At 34.6% G+C, this 15,098-nt stretch overlaps 1 protein-coding gene across 1 annotated transcript; it reads right to left on the bottom strand.

Moving 5' to 3' along the window:
- Positions 1 to 5,028: 5,028 nt before the first annotated feature.
- tnni1a (troponin I type 1a (skeletal, slow)) lies at positions 5,029 to 13,817 on the bottom strand. Its single transcript, XM_073823255.1, has 5 exons — positions 13,752 to 13,817; positions 11,392 to 11,523; positions 10,915 to 11,004; positions 9,478 to 9,654; positions 5,029 to 5,625 (listed from the first exon to the last, which is right to left on the bottom strand). Exons 1-5 carry the CDS (start codon positions 13,758 to 13,760, stop codon positions 5,521 to 5,523), a joined length of 513 nt encoding a protein of 170 aa, XP_073679356.1. The 5' UTR covers positions 13,761 to 13,817; the 3' UTR covers positions 5,029 to 5,520.
- Positions 13,818 to 15,098: the final 1,281 nt, after the last annotated feature.

Below are 15,098 nucleotides of genomic sequence, written 5' to 3'. Positions count from 1 at the left end.
CGAGTGTGCAGGACGCAAGAACGGTCTCTTTAGAAATAGCAGATGTGTGCTCTACACAGCAAGCCAATAAATGTGAGAGGTTTGTGGACTGGGGATGTAAAATATGTAAACAACCTATAGCTATGTAGTAACTCAAAGAAACCTCAAAACATTGTTTTAGATATGGAAGTGTCAAAAAAGATGCAAGCTAAAACAAATATAACTTTAAAAATAACTAGTCATTTATAAAAATAACTAATATATTACTAGATACCCCAGAAAGAGATCTCAAAACATTTGTTAGTTATATGAAATGTCAAAAGGCTAAGCAATAAAATAAATATTTTTTTTTCTGTTCTATTCTATATTATTTGCCTTGCATATTTTGAGATATTTTAAAACATATAAAGTAAATGCATATATTTTTACGCATAACAGCTCATAAGATTTCATAATAATTAAAATATATTGTATTTGTATTATATTATATTATATTATATTATATTATATTATATTATATTATATTATATTATATTATGCCTTGCATATTTTGGGATATTTTAAAATACATAAAATAAATGTATATAATATTTTTACACATAACATTGCATAAGATTTCATAACTAAAATATTTTGTATTTTTATATTATATTCTTTTCTATTTTATTTGCCTTGCAAATTGTGGGATATTTTAAAATACATGAATTAAATGCTTATAATATTTTTACGCATAACATCCCATAAGATTTAATAATAATTCAAATATATTGGATTTTTATTTTATATTATATTATAATATATTATATTATAATATATTTTATTTTGCCATGCATATTCTAAGATTTTAAAATATATAAAGTAAATGCATATATTTTTACGCATAACAGCCCATAAGATTTCATAATAATTAAAATATATTGTATTTTTGTATTATTATATTATATTATATTACATTATGTGATATTTTATATTATTTTGCCTTGCATATTTTAGGATATTTTAAAATACATAAAATAAATGTATATAATATTTTTACACGTAACATTGCATAAGATTTCATAACTAAAATATATTGTATTTTTATATTATATTATATTCTTTTCTATTTTATATTATTTGCCTTGCAAATTGTGGGATTTTTTTTTAAAATACATAAAATAAATGCTTATAATATTTTTATGCATAACATCCCATAAGATTTCATAATAATTCAAATATATTATATTATATTATATTATATTATATTATATTATATTATATTATATATTATTTTGCCTTGCTTATTTTGAGATATTTTAAAATATATAAAGTAAATGCATTTATTTTTAAGCATAACAGCCCATAAGATTTCATAATAATTAAAATATATTGTATTTTTGTATTATTATATTATATTATATTATATTATATTACATTATGTTATATTACATTATGTTATATTAAATATTATTTTGCCTTACACATTTAAGGATATTTTAAAATACATAAAATAAATGTATATAATATTTTTACACGTAACATTGCATAAGATTTCATAACTAAAATATATTGTATTTTTCTATTCTATTCTTTTCTTTTTTTATTATTATTTGCCTTGCAAATTGTGGGATTTTTTTAAGATACATAAAATAAATGCTTATAATATTTTTACACATAACATCCCATAAGATTTCATAATAATTCAAATATATTGTAGTTTTGTATTATGTTATGTTATGTATTATTTTGCCTTGCATATTTTGGGATATTTTAAAATGCATAAAATAAATGCATATAATATTTTTACACATAACATAGCGTAAGATTTTATAATGACTAAAATATATTGTATTTTTCTATTCTATACTATATTATTTGCCTTGCATATTTCAGAATATTTTAATTCACATAAAATAAATACACAAAATATTTATACTGTACATCCCATAACATTTCATAATGTTATTTTCATAATAACTCATAATAATTCAAATATATTGTATTATTACGTTACATTAAATTACATTATTTTGCCTTGCATATTTTGGGATAATTGGTATGCTGGAATATGCTTGGCAGGCTGTCCTGGCCAAGATGCAGCAAAACAAGCCCAAACCATGGTACTACCACCACCATGTTTCACAGATGGGATAAGATTCTTTTCTCAGAACATAATAGATTCTCGTTTAAACCAATAAGTTCTATTTTGCATATTGATGATCTTTAGCAAGCAATTTTCTTTTTGGAGCACAGTGGCTTTCTTCTTTGCACCTCTGCCATGCACACCACGATTGCTCAGTGCCTGATGATGGGCTCATGAACATTAACATTAGCACATTAACAATTTGAGAAAGGTCTTTCGTTGCTTTCGTTCCCTGGGAACTTTTGTACCCTCACAGAAGATTGCATTGTTCTGCTTTGGAGTCATTTTTGTTGGTCGACCACTTCTCAGGAAGGTAACAGTGGTCTTGTATTTCCAATTGTACACAATCTGTCTGACTGTGGATTTGTGGAGTCCAAACTCATTAGAGATGGTTTTGTAACCATCTCTTTTTTTCCGAGGTCCTCAGTAATCTTTGTGTGTGGCATGATTCACTTTCACACACATACAGTCGTGGCCAAAAGTTTTGAGAATTACATAAATATTGGAAATTGGTAAGGTTGCTGCTTAAGTTTTTATAATAGCAATTTGCATATACTCCAGAATGTTATGAAGAGTGATCAGATGAATTGCATAGTCCTTCTTTGCCATGAAAATGAACTTAATCCCGAAAAAAACTTTCCACTGCATTTCATTGCTGTCATTAAATGACCTGCTGAGATCATTTCAGTGATCGTCTTGTTAACTCAGGTGAGAATGTTGACGAGCACAACGCTGGAGATCATTATGTCAGGCTGATTGGGTTAGAATGGCAGACTTGACATGTTAAAAGGAGGGTGATGCTTGAAATCATTGTTCTTCCATTGTTAACCATGGTGACCTGCAAAGAAACGTGTGGAGCCATCATTGCGTTGCATAAAAATGGCTTCACAGGCAAGGATATTGTGGCTACTAAGATTGCACCTAAATGACCAATTTATAGGATCATCGAGAACTTCAAGGAAAGAGGTTCAATTCTTGTTAAGAAGGCTGCAGGGCGCTCAAGAAAGTCCAGCAAGCGCCAGGATCGTCTCCTAAAGAGCATTCAGCTGCGGGATCGGAGTGCCACCAGTGCAGAGCTTGCTCAGGAATGGCAGCAGGCAGGTGTGAGCGCATCTGCACGCACAGTGAGGCCAAGACTTTTGAAAGATGGCCTAGTGTCAAGAAGAGCAGCAAAGAAGCCGCTTCTCTCCAAAAAAAAAAAACATCAGGGACAGATTGATCTTCTGCAAAAAGTATGGCGAATGGACTGCTGAGGACTGGGGCAAAGTCATATTCTCCGATGAAGCCTCTTTCCGATTGTTTGGGGCATCTGGAAAAAGGCTTGTCCGGAGAAGAAAAGGTGAGCGCTACCATCAGTCCTGTGTCATGCCAACAGTAAAGCATCCTGAGACCATTCATGTGTGGGGTTGCTTCTCATCCAAGGGAGTGGGCTCACTCACAATTTTGCCCAAAAACACAGCCATGAATAAAGAATGGTACCAAAACACCCTCCAACAGCAACTTCTTCCAACAATCCAACAACAGTTTGCTGAAGAACAATGCATTTTCCAGCAGGATGGAGCACCGTGCCATAAGGCAAAAGTGATAACTAAGTGGCTCGGGGACCAAAACGTTGAAATTTTGGGTCCATGGCTTGGAAACTCCCCAGATCTTAATCCCATTGAGAACTTGTGATCAATCCTCAAGAGGCGGGTGGACAAACAAAAACCCACTAATTCTGACAAACTCCAAGAAGTGATTATGAAAGAATGGGCTGCTATCAGTCAGGATTTGGCCCAGAAGTTGATTGAGAGCATGCCCAGTCGAATTGCAGAGGTCCTGAAAAAGAAGGGCCAACACTACAAATACTGACTCTTTGCATAAATGTCATATAATTGTTGATAAAAGCCTTTGAAATGTATGAAGTGCTTGTAATTATATTTCAGTACATCACAGAAACAACTGAAACAAAGATCTAAAAGCAGTTGAGCAGCAAACTTTGTGAAAACTAATATTTGTGTCATTCTCAAAACTTTTGGCCACGACTGTACAGTAATCAGTCTAATAATCTTTGAAAAAAAATGGGTCACATACTGACATTTGATAGACTGAACCAAAACATTACTTAATAGATAAAGTAAAATTTATCTACTTCAATCATTGATATCATTTACAGACACTGTATCTTCATTGCTTGTGATAGGAGCATTTAGGGTTTTTTTTTTCATGCTGTGTCAACTCAGTCTTGAATCTAGTTTTGTTGCAGTGTAGATGGGGTGAAATGTGCTTGTTTTCGAAACAGTGTTACATTTTGAGACATTGTCTTACGTTAGTTCTAGACGTAATTCAGTACAGCAGAATGCTACATTTGAAAACAAGTCAAGCATATAGGCCATTATGTCATTATTCACAGTGGCATTTGCTCTACATTACAGAATTCATTAAAGCTCAAAGGCTGGTGCTGTTTGCTTTATTTCCTGTGCCACACCTATTAGAGACAGAGCTGCTGTACTTTGACCAGAGCCATATGAAAGCCAAAGTAGACTATCCAGGGTTTGGCCTTAAAGGAAATAATAGACAGGCAACTGCACTGGAATGACAAATCTGGTGACATGTTTCCGCTATATTGTTTAGTTTACAATTGCCTATATATGCACTCATGCAAGCAGAGAGAAAAACATTCCAAGTATGGAACGTCACAATGAACTTCGACTGTTAAACGTTAAATAAGTACAACATGCATAAGTGGCCTGAACACCCCACCCAACACTAACACAGGGAAGATATCCACTATGCAAATAAGGGTTGGAGTCCACTGTCTTCAGATGACGGCGTTCATAGTTAACGCTTCACTTCCTGAACCAGTCCCAATCGTGTCATCTATGCATGATCTTATTCAAAAGCAATTTGCATCGAATTAGACTAAACAAAGAAACACAGCACACCTGTTTGAATTCTTAAAGCACTTTACTGTTACATTGCATGCAAAAATACATTATCACACTATACTGGCTGTGTTAAGTATACAGTTTGGATGTGCTTTTTATTTTGTATGTTTAATTTCAGCTCTTCAAGTAAACAATAATTCATAGTCAGACTATCGGAAAGCATGGGAACTGAGCATGGGAAACTTTTGGAAAGATTAAACATACAATGAGTGTACATCAACAAATATTTCTCTTTGTTTATTCACATAATGTACTGGTTACCTTTCACTGACTCTTCCTAATAAACTGAATATTGACATAATAAAATATAAACTAAGCTAGTAATTATTTACTCGTTGGCCACATGAAAGTTGCACAAGAGTAGATCAGTTGTCAGTGAAATAACCGTATATGTGGTATTTAATGCTATATTTAGTATGTAACTTTAAACGTAATCCTTTTTAGTTGCCAAACAAAAAGCTGCATAATCTTGTCTGTTAACTAGATAGGGTTTCACTGGGTGGGGCCTTTTGCCGCATCAAACATCTTCTTTCTTCCTTCCATACCAGACATGGCCTCTACATTCTTCCTCCAGTCACTGTCCTCAACTGGCCTCTTCTGCAGAAAGAGACAGAAGTGTTAGCTACTACTAGCTCCCCTTAAAAAAAAGAAGTTTATTCAAGTGTGCTATTAGTATACTTCCTTAAACTAAAATAGGAAAGTATACTTTCAGTCTACTTTTTATGTACTTCTTAGAAATGTGCTTTATATACTTCTCAGAAATTCTTAGAAAAAGTATATACTGTATATTTGAGCTATACTTGTGCTCTGAGAATCTGTGTTTTCATTGTTATACGCTAGGGGTGCTGTTATACATCATCTGTACAGAATTTTCAAAACACAAGTGAAGAAGAAACCGAAATAACAGACATTTCCACGTGTAATCTAACATAATCGTCAGACATAAAACAGCATCAAAACCATAAAACCATAGATATGTAAAACTGTGTAATGTTATGAAATAAAATGTCGACCCATGAAGATGTAATAATGACTGTCAAGCAACTCCATCTACGTTTTGACGATCATGAATAGTCTTTTTTTTTAGCTTTTTTGTTCAAAATGTTGTTTATTTATTTAATTTTATTTTTGTTATGTTTATAAAAAAAAGAATGCATGAAGCTATAATTTTTGTTTACAAGCAGATACCCTGTTCTTTCTTTTGATGTTTTATATGTTTCGATATTCATATAACAAAATATGTAGAAATTAATACCTAAACAGGGACATAGTAGTCCAAACTTTTCTAGGGCAGTGTATAAGTTCACTTTTAGTATACTTGCAGTGCAAACTGAAAACAAAGATGTACTAGTTGAACTGGTTGTGCAATCAAAGTTTACTACTTTTATACTTAAAGTATACTTTTATATACTAGAAAGTGGGCCAGTTTAGTCCCAAGGAGTATTGAAAGAATACACTGATATTTGTATACTTAAAATATACTTTAACTTATTATATAAGTATACTTAATAAAATAAACTTGTATACTTCTTTTTGGTAAGGGTAGCCATGATTAAACATGATTATATGGTCTGCAAACTACTGGAATTCCACTGAATATCACTATAATGAATGTGGGTTTGGCTGTTTGGGTGATTGCACTTAAATGAAAGATTTGAAAGGAAATTGGGTTTATTTTGGGTTTTATCTCATGACAAAAATGTACCTGTGGGAACTACGCAAAATACGTACCATCATGTACAATTTGTGACATGTTCGATGTCACTGAGTGGTGCTAAAAGTGTGCCCGTTTATTTTCCAGAACAGATGAACATACATATGGTACGTTTTATGTGATGTTGGTTTTGTATGTCACCGCGGCTCTGACTTGTAATTTCTGTTATGTGGCGCTATAACTCTAATGCTCCGTGACGTTTTAAATAGGGTGACCATATGTCCTCTTTTTGGACTTAAAGAAATGCGTCCAGCTGGGATTCCTAAATCGCCCAAAAAGTCTGGGATTCGTTTTTTGCTTTCTACAGTCGCCATTCATTGTGTGCGTTTTTGTATTAAAGCCTTGCGCAGGGACTGTTTTCTTAATCCCGCTCCCACAAACATTCTAATATTGAATATAATGTTCGCGCATCACAAAGTCGCTATTAGTATGCAGAGTATTTAAATCGCTTTGGATGCAACTCGTCTTGGATGTAGGGTTGCCAAATCCACATTTTTTCCACGCAATTGGGCTGATTTTTAACTGTTGCGGCTGGTTGGTTTTCTCCTGTGGGTTAAAAGTTTGAAATATTGTATACATTCCATTTGACTGAAATGCTTGTATTTAAACATTTTGCATTCTACCAGTAATAAAACCATTTTTTTTTTTCACTTGTGAAAAGGTTCAATGTAGACAAGTAAAACTCAAGGTACAGATACCAAGTGCTATTTAATCTGGTGGTTTCACTATACTATTGAGGTTTGGTCTCTAAGGTTGTGTTTCATCTCTCTGATCAAATAAAAACAGTTTAAAAAGATTATTTTCATTGAATTCAGCTACACATCCGCACAAAAGCTTTTCTTCTAGTGTCCCGTACTTCTGTTGTCCACTCTCGTGTCTGTCATACAACACCCAACCTGCATTATATTCAAGACAAACGCTGATAAGAATGAACATTGTCACTGCTTGCTCTCTAAAAACATTGCCTTTTACTCCTCCGCTTCATATCCCATGGGCCTCTGCCTTTCAAACAGCTGCTTCTGGTGATGTCATCCTTCTGTCTGAGCTCTGTTAAGCTCTGAATAGTCAGAGTACATTGTTTCTTTTCGTTGAACCACAAGTTTTCCGAGTCCCAGTCCAGATAGAAGGTTAGTAATGTTAACAGTGCTTTCCCTGGCGTAACCTTGAAGGATTAACAGTTTTCACCCATTATCTTACATGTAACATGATGTTTCTTTCTGAACCCCTGCTGATTTTGTACATTTGTCCACTGACAAAGAAAATATTAGTCTAGAATTTTAATGGTATGTTTATTTTAACAGTGAGAGACAGAGTAACAACAACAAAAAATCCAGTTAACTTATAATAAAAAAGTTATAAATTGTTTTTTTATTTCAATGAGTAATATAGGTATTTGATCCCTTATCAATCAGCAAGATTTCTGGCTCCCAGGTGTCTTTTATACAGGTAACGAGCTGAGATTAGAAGCACTCTCTTAAAGGAAGTGCTCCTAATCTCAGTTTGTTAGCTGTATAAAAGACACCTGTCCACCGAAGCAATCAATAAATCAGATTCCAAACTCTCCACCATGGCCAAGACCAAAGAGCTGTCCAAGGATGTCAGGGACAAGATTGTAGACCTACACAAGTCTGGAATGGGCTACAAGACCATCGCCAAGCAGCTTGGTAAGAAGGTGACAACAGTTGGTGTGATTATTCGCAAATGGAAGAAAAACAAAATAACAGTCAATCTCCCTCAGTCTGGGCCTCCATGCAAGATCTCGTGGAGTTTCAATGATCATGAGAACGGTGAGGAATCAGCCCAGAACTACACGGGAGGATCTTGTCAATGATCTTAAGGCAGCTGGGACCATAGTCACAAAGAAAACAATTGGTAACACACTACGCCGTGAAGGACTGAAATCCTGCAGCACCGGCAAGGTCCGCCTGCTCAAGAAAGCACATGTACAGGCCCGTCTGAAGTTTGCCAATGAATATCTGAATGATTCAGAGGAGAACTGGGTGAAAGTGTTGTGGTCAGATGAGACCAAAATTGAGCTCTTTGGTGTCAACTCAACTCGCCGTGTTTGGAGGAGGAGGAATGCTGCCTATGACCCACACAACACCATCCCCACTTCAAACATGGAGGTGGAAACATTATGCTTTGGGGATGTTTTTCTGCTAAGAGGACAGGACAACTGCACCGCATCAAAGGGACGATGGACAGGGCCATGTACCGTCAGGGCCAGGGCATTGAAAATGGGTCGTGGATGGGTATGACCCAAAACACATGGCCAAGACAACAAAGGAGTTGCTCAAGAAGAAGCACATTAAGGTCCTGATGTGGCCTAGCCAGTCTTCAGACCTAATCTCATAGAAAATCTGTGGAGGGAGCTGAAGGTTAAAGTTGCCGAATGTCAGCCATGAACCTTATTGACTTGGAGAGGATCTGCAAAGAGGAGTGGGACAATATCCCTCCTGAGATGTGTGCAAACCTGGTGGCCAACTACAAGAAACGGCTGACCTCTGTGATTGCCAACAAGGATTTTTTCAGGATTTTTTTGTTGTTATTCTGTCTCTCATTGTTCAAATAAACCAACCTTTCTTTGTCAGTGGGCAAACGTACAAAATCAGCAGGGGATCAAATAATTTCTTTCCTCACTGTATATGGATTAATCTGCAGACATTTGTATTGATATACTCATCTGACATGGCTTGAATGGCTTGGTCATATAACTTTACATGCTCAGATCATACCTTCTCAGTATCCTCTTTCTTCACAGATTTGAGGTTGGCTCGTAGGTCCATTGAGACTTTGTGCTTTGAGCCTAGGAGGGATCGGAGGATGGCGTCTGCAGAAACCCTCACTCTTCTCAGGGGAGGCCGCTTGAACTTTCCCCTCAGGTCCAGAACCTTAATGTTCAGGTCTTTGACCTAGAGGATAGATGGTTGTTTGTTTAATATAATATAACGTAAATGATGTCTCTTACTGTAACCTGTAGTAGAAAACCAACGAAAGATTTAAGTTCTTTAAAAAAATCCACATATTTTAGACCAGGGGTGGGGAACCTTGATCCTTGAGGGCCGGTGTCCCTGCAGAGTTTAGCTCCAACCCTGAAAAAAAAGATACCAACCTGTATCCTGAAGACCTTGATTAGCTTGTTCAGGTGTGTTTGATTAGGGTTGGAGCTAAACTATGCAGGGACACCGGCCCTCGAGGATCAAGGTTCCCCACCCCTGTTTTAGACTATGGGGGGGCAACCATTATTTAGATGATGTCAAATGGTTGCACTCGGTGAGCTGCTGCCACTACCTGTTGCTATTTTTACCGCAACACAACTTGGATAATAAAATACTGATACGATGACCACAGCTACTGAAAGAGCTTACAGGTGGTGATGGATATAAGTGTAGACTTAAACCAAATGCTGTAACATCGATTTCCCCAAAAGGAGTCTAAACGCCTCCGGATATTGAGTGAGATTCACTGAAAAACTCCTTCAGTGGCTGTTGCCTCATGACAAGCATCCGCATGTTTACATCCTTCTAGGAAAGCAGTAAAGACTTGCATTGCGTTGCCCTTTGACTGAAAATTACAACTAAAAGCCGTACAATGTGGCATCGTATCAGTATTTATCATCCGAGTCATGTTGCAGTAAAAATAGAAACAGGTAGCGCCAGTAGCTCACCGAGTACAACCATTTCATGTCGTCAAAATAATGGCATCCCCCATAGTCCAAAATATGTATAAAACTATGTGGACTTTTTACGTAAATCTTTCATGGGTTTTCTGCTACATATTTCAGTAAGATACATCATTTACGTTATATGAAGCCATGCAAGTCTTAATATCTATCTATATCGATATGTTAGATATCTAATGCCAAAATGTATTGGAATCATCTGGGAGATATAAGTTGTAGTCTGTTTACATGGTTCCTAATTAGGTTCCATTTCAATTCTTGCTTTTCCTTTAGAAGGAATCTGCCTACATAGGGAGTAGACAACAAGACAGCTCACTTAGTTTTGGAAAAGCCCATTGAAACATCTAACATAACTAAATTTCTTCCACCTTTTCATGAAATTGCAGTTACTCTGAATTGCACACTAATATTAGAATCCCGCAAATAGCCCAGATGAAGACAGCAATTGTCCAGCTGCTTATTAAACTGTGGCTTATGTGGATTTTCATACCTCACGCTTATTCAGTAAGACTTTGGCTTCAATATCATAGCGCTCCTCATCCACAACATCAATCTTAGCATGGAGCTCTTGACAGAGTTTCTAAAAGAGACAGAAATGTTAATCAAGTTTCAGGAATCCTTTTTGACGTGAATGCGTGTTATATTACACAGCGTGCCGACTATTAACATAAAAGCTTGACCAAAAGGTCTTTTGTTATAAGAAACCAAATATCATATGGCAATTTTCCTATCGTTTCACTCAAACATATGTCCTATAATAATGACCGTGGTTGGTTTGGATGGGTATTTACATTGCAATTAGTCAAATTAAGATAGACAGGCACTGTCCTATTTGCCATCAGCCTTATGAAAGCTAACATGCAAATAAATAGGTGATTGCTGATTGTACCATTAGATTTCAAGTGAGAACCGAATAAGCAAACTGGAGGTGGAGTTTGGCGTTAGACTTCATTTGAAGTATATTTACCTGAAGCTCAGTGAACGACATGCCCTGCATCTGCAAAGGAGGAACTTTATCCAACAGATACCTCTGCTTCTCTTCCTCTTTATCCAACATTTCCTGATCTAGTTCGTCTTTGGCTTTGGCCACCATCAAACTCTGAAAACACACAATTAAATACCAATGGACACTTGTGGTCTTTGCTTTTGTGTTCAAGTGTGCATAAAGACCCCGAGTGTGTGTAGAACTTTTAATTACCTGATGTATTTGCAATACATGCAAATAAAGTTTTTACACAGCTTTATTTATACATTTTGCTTTTAATTTCTTAAAGGATTCACTTCCAGAATAAAAAAAAGTTCCTTATAATTTAATCACCTCCATGTCATCCAAGATGTGCATGTCTTTCTTTCTTCAGTCGAAAAAGAAGTTAAGTTTTTTGAGGAAAACATTCCAGGATTTTTCTCCATATAATGGATTTCAATGGGAGCCAGTGGGTTGAGGGTCCAAATTGCAGTTTCAGTGCAGCTTCAAAGGCTTCTACATGACCCCAGTCATTTTCGAAACAAACTGACAATTTATCAACGTTTTAACCTCAAATGGTCATCTCGTCTCTGCGATGTGCATGCGTAGGATGTGTAATCTGGGTCAACACAGTTAGAGTATGTCAAAAAAACTTTTTAATTTTTTTTTTTTTGTAAAGGGTGTTCGATCTTCTTTGCATGTTCATTTTGTAAACATTGGGTTGGTACTTCTGCAGCGATATAGGACAATTTGGAAGTTGGGGAAGAAAATGGGATAGGAGTTTTTCAACATACCCAAACTGTCTTGAATTTGAAAAAAAAAAACTGTGTTTGTGCAGACATAGACAAGTGTTTGAGGTTAAAATGTATATAAATTGACAGGCTTTTTTCATTTTGCTAGATAAGATCCTTCTTCCTTGGCTGGGATCGTTTAGAACTTGGTGAAAACTGCATTTTGGAAGTTCAAACTTGGGGGCACCATAGAAGTCCATTATATGGAGAGAAATCCTGAAATATTTTCCTCAAAAAACATAATTTCTTAACGACTGAAGAAAGAAAGACATGAACATCTTGAATGAGAAGGGGGTGAGTAAATTATCTGTAAATTTTTGTTCTGGAGGTGAACTACTACTTTAAAGTGGTTAAGCATATAATAATAATAATTATTATTAGAATAATAATAATAATAATCGGCAGGGATCCCCAGACCAATACAATTAGTGTGCCTCCTCTATTTTAAAACCCACAAGCCACAGTTTGAGGAAAACATTCCAGGATTTTTCTCCATATAGTGAACTTTAATGGTGGCCAACAGGTTGAAGGTCCAAATTGCAATTTCAGTGCGGCTGCAAGGGGTTTTACACGATCCCAGCCAATGAATAATGGTTTTATTTGACAATAAAAAAAGATTACACTTTTTAACCACAAATGCTCTTCTTGCACTAACTCTGCGTTCCGCATGTGCGTCTTCTCGTAGTTCGTTTTTTATATGCGTTCTAAAAGGTACACTATAAAAAAACACACAATTTGTTGAGTAAACTTAAAATAATTTGTAACCCTTCTGCCTTAAAATGTTTAATTTAGTCAGCTCAAATAAGTTTAGTCAACTTGAAATGTTAATTTGTTCTAAGAGACAACTTAGATATTTGAGTTGACTTAACAAAAAATGTGGTTTGTTAAACTTGAAAGTTAGCTGCCTTAAAATGTTAAGTTGAATCAACTCAAAAATCTAAGTTGTCACTTAGTACAACTTAACATTTTAAGTTGACTAAACTTTAGTTAATTCAGCATTTTTTTACAGTGTAGGGTAGGGAGAAAAACTCAGATCATTTCGCTAGATAATCTTATTTCTCAGCTGGGATCGTGTAGAGCTCTTTGAAGCTGCTTTGAAACTGCAATTTGAACCTTCAATCCGCTGATTCCCACTGAAGTCCACTATATGGAGAAAAATCCTGGAATGTTTTCCTCAAAAACCTTCATTTCTTTTATACTGAAGACAGAAAGACACTTGGCTGACATGGGGGTGAGTAAATTATCAGTATATTTTTATCCTGGAAATGAACTAATCATTTAATGTCTGTTTAGTATGCATTAAGGTACTGGGCCACTTACTTTTAAAACCCTGTGTGAGTTATCTTTTACTTTAGATTTAGACACATTTCTGCCATCTAGTGGTGTGTTGTTTACTCAAGAAATGCTATTGTTTATACTTATGGATTAGTGATTTGAACAAACCTCTAACATATAACTAAGTTGTATTTTAACTTTTAACTTAAATCTCAAACACTGCAGCTTGTTTAGAGGAAAACGATTATAAATATGAATATAAATGTTGAATTTAATTTATATATGCTGCAAACCAACCTTTAGCATCAGCTTTCTTGAGGCTGAGATCTTGGACTTCCTCTGGAGCAGAGATGCGAAAGTTAAACCACAGTTCAGGGAGTATTGAATATTCAAAGTTTTAAGTATTTTATTAGAGAAAATAATGCATAGCTTACCTCTTGCCTGAAAATACAGCATAAAATGTATATTAGTATATACGGACGACTTATTAGACAAGATATTATTATTATTGTTGTTGGTCTTAGCCACACTTACCCTTGTTCAGGCATCTTCGCAACTTAACCTCTATGAGAGAGAGAGAGCAAAACCATTGTATTCAATGTTTCCTAGATGGATTTGCTACATTGAATCAAATTGAACTCCCACTGAATTCCCATAGAATGAATTTAGGAATACATCATGTCCACATCCTGTCCTCCTCTGACCCACTCACATTTTCTGCATATCTCTTGTTAGTGACTGAAACAGCCCCTTAAACAAAGTCAGTGGTGATCCCACTACTTTCTCAGTTGGATTAATATAAAGAGCAAAAACGTGGACTCGTTCAGCTCCGCAAACAGAATGTTAAATGGGTAAAGTATTTGCCGAGGGGTGATTGATTTCTTCTGAGAAAAAAATGTGTTTATAATAATACAATGTATTATTTTCTAAAATATAATAATATACAATATAATTCATACTTTCTCCAAACCGATAGTAGGGTCAGTTATTTTAATATTATATTATATTTTACTTGGACATTTTTTCAGCTGTGTAAATTACACAATAAACATTAGTCCTCATCTTGAAAAGTTACATCAACTGACTTGATAAAACTACTGAAATGATAAATTATATAATATTATTATATTATATTATATTTATTATGTTATATTATATTATATTTATTATGTTATATTGTTACACATTTGATAATTCATCCATTTCGCAAACCAACTGTCCTATATAGGGTCAGTTATATTTTATGTTATGTTACGTTATGTTATATTACATTATATTATATTATATTATATTATATTATATTATATTATATTATATTATATTATATTATATTGTTTTCTTAGACATTTTCAGCTGTGTAAATTACACAATAAACATTAGTCCTCATCTTGATGAGTTACATCAACTGACTTGAGAAAACTACAGAAATTATATTATATTATATTATATTATATTATTTTATATTATATTAATTATATTATATGATATTTTCTTAGACATTTTCAGCTGTGTAAATTACACAATAAACATTAACTGACTTGATAAAACTACTGACATTATTATATTGTATTATATTATATTTCTCTAATGCAACATAATAACCCATATAATTACCTGACCATTATGAGAGACTTTATTAATTCA

The sequence above is a fragment of the Garra rufa genome, chromosome 18, assembly GCF_049309525.1.
Source record: "Garra rufa chromosome 18, GarRuf1.0, whole genome shotgun sequence".
In the NCBI taxonomy this organism is placed as follows: Eukaryota; Metazoa; Chordata; class Actinopteri; order Cypriniformes; family Cyprinidae; genus Garra; species Garra rufa.
The sequence above is the reverse complement of the archived record's forward strand: the minus strand, read 5'-3'. Positions and strand labels throughout refer to the sequence as shown.

Excerpts from the sequence above, each read along its gene's own strand:
- tnni1a (XM_073823255.1), bottom strand. Across the intron at positions 11,005-11,391 it reads TGTCGTTCACTGAGCTTCAG|AAACTCTGTCAAGAGCTCCA; the intron begins GTAAATATACTT and ends TGTCTCTTTTAG. Across the intron at positions 5,626-9,477 it reads AGAAAGAGGATACTGAGAAG|AAGAGGCCAGTTGAGGACAG; the intron begins GTATGATCTGAG and ends CTCTTTCTGCAG.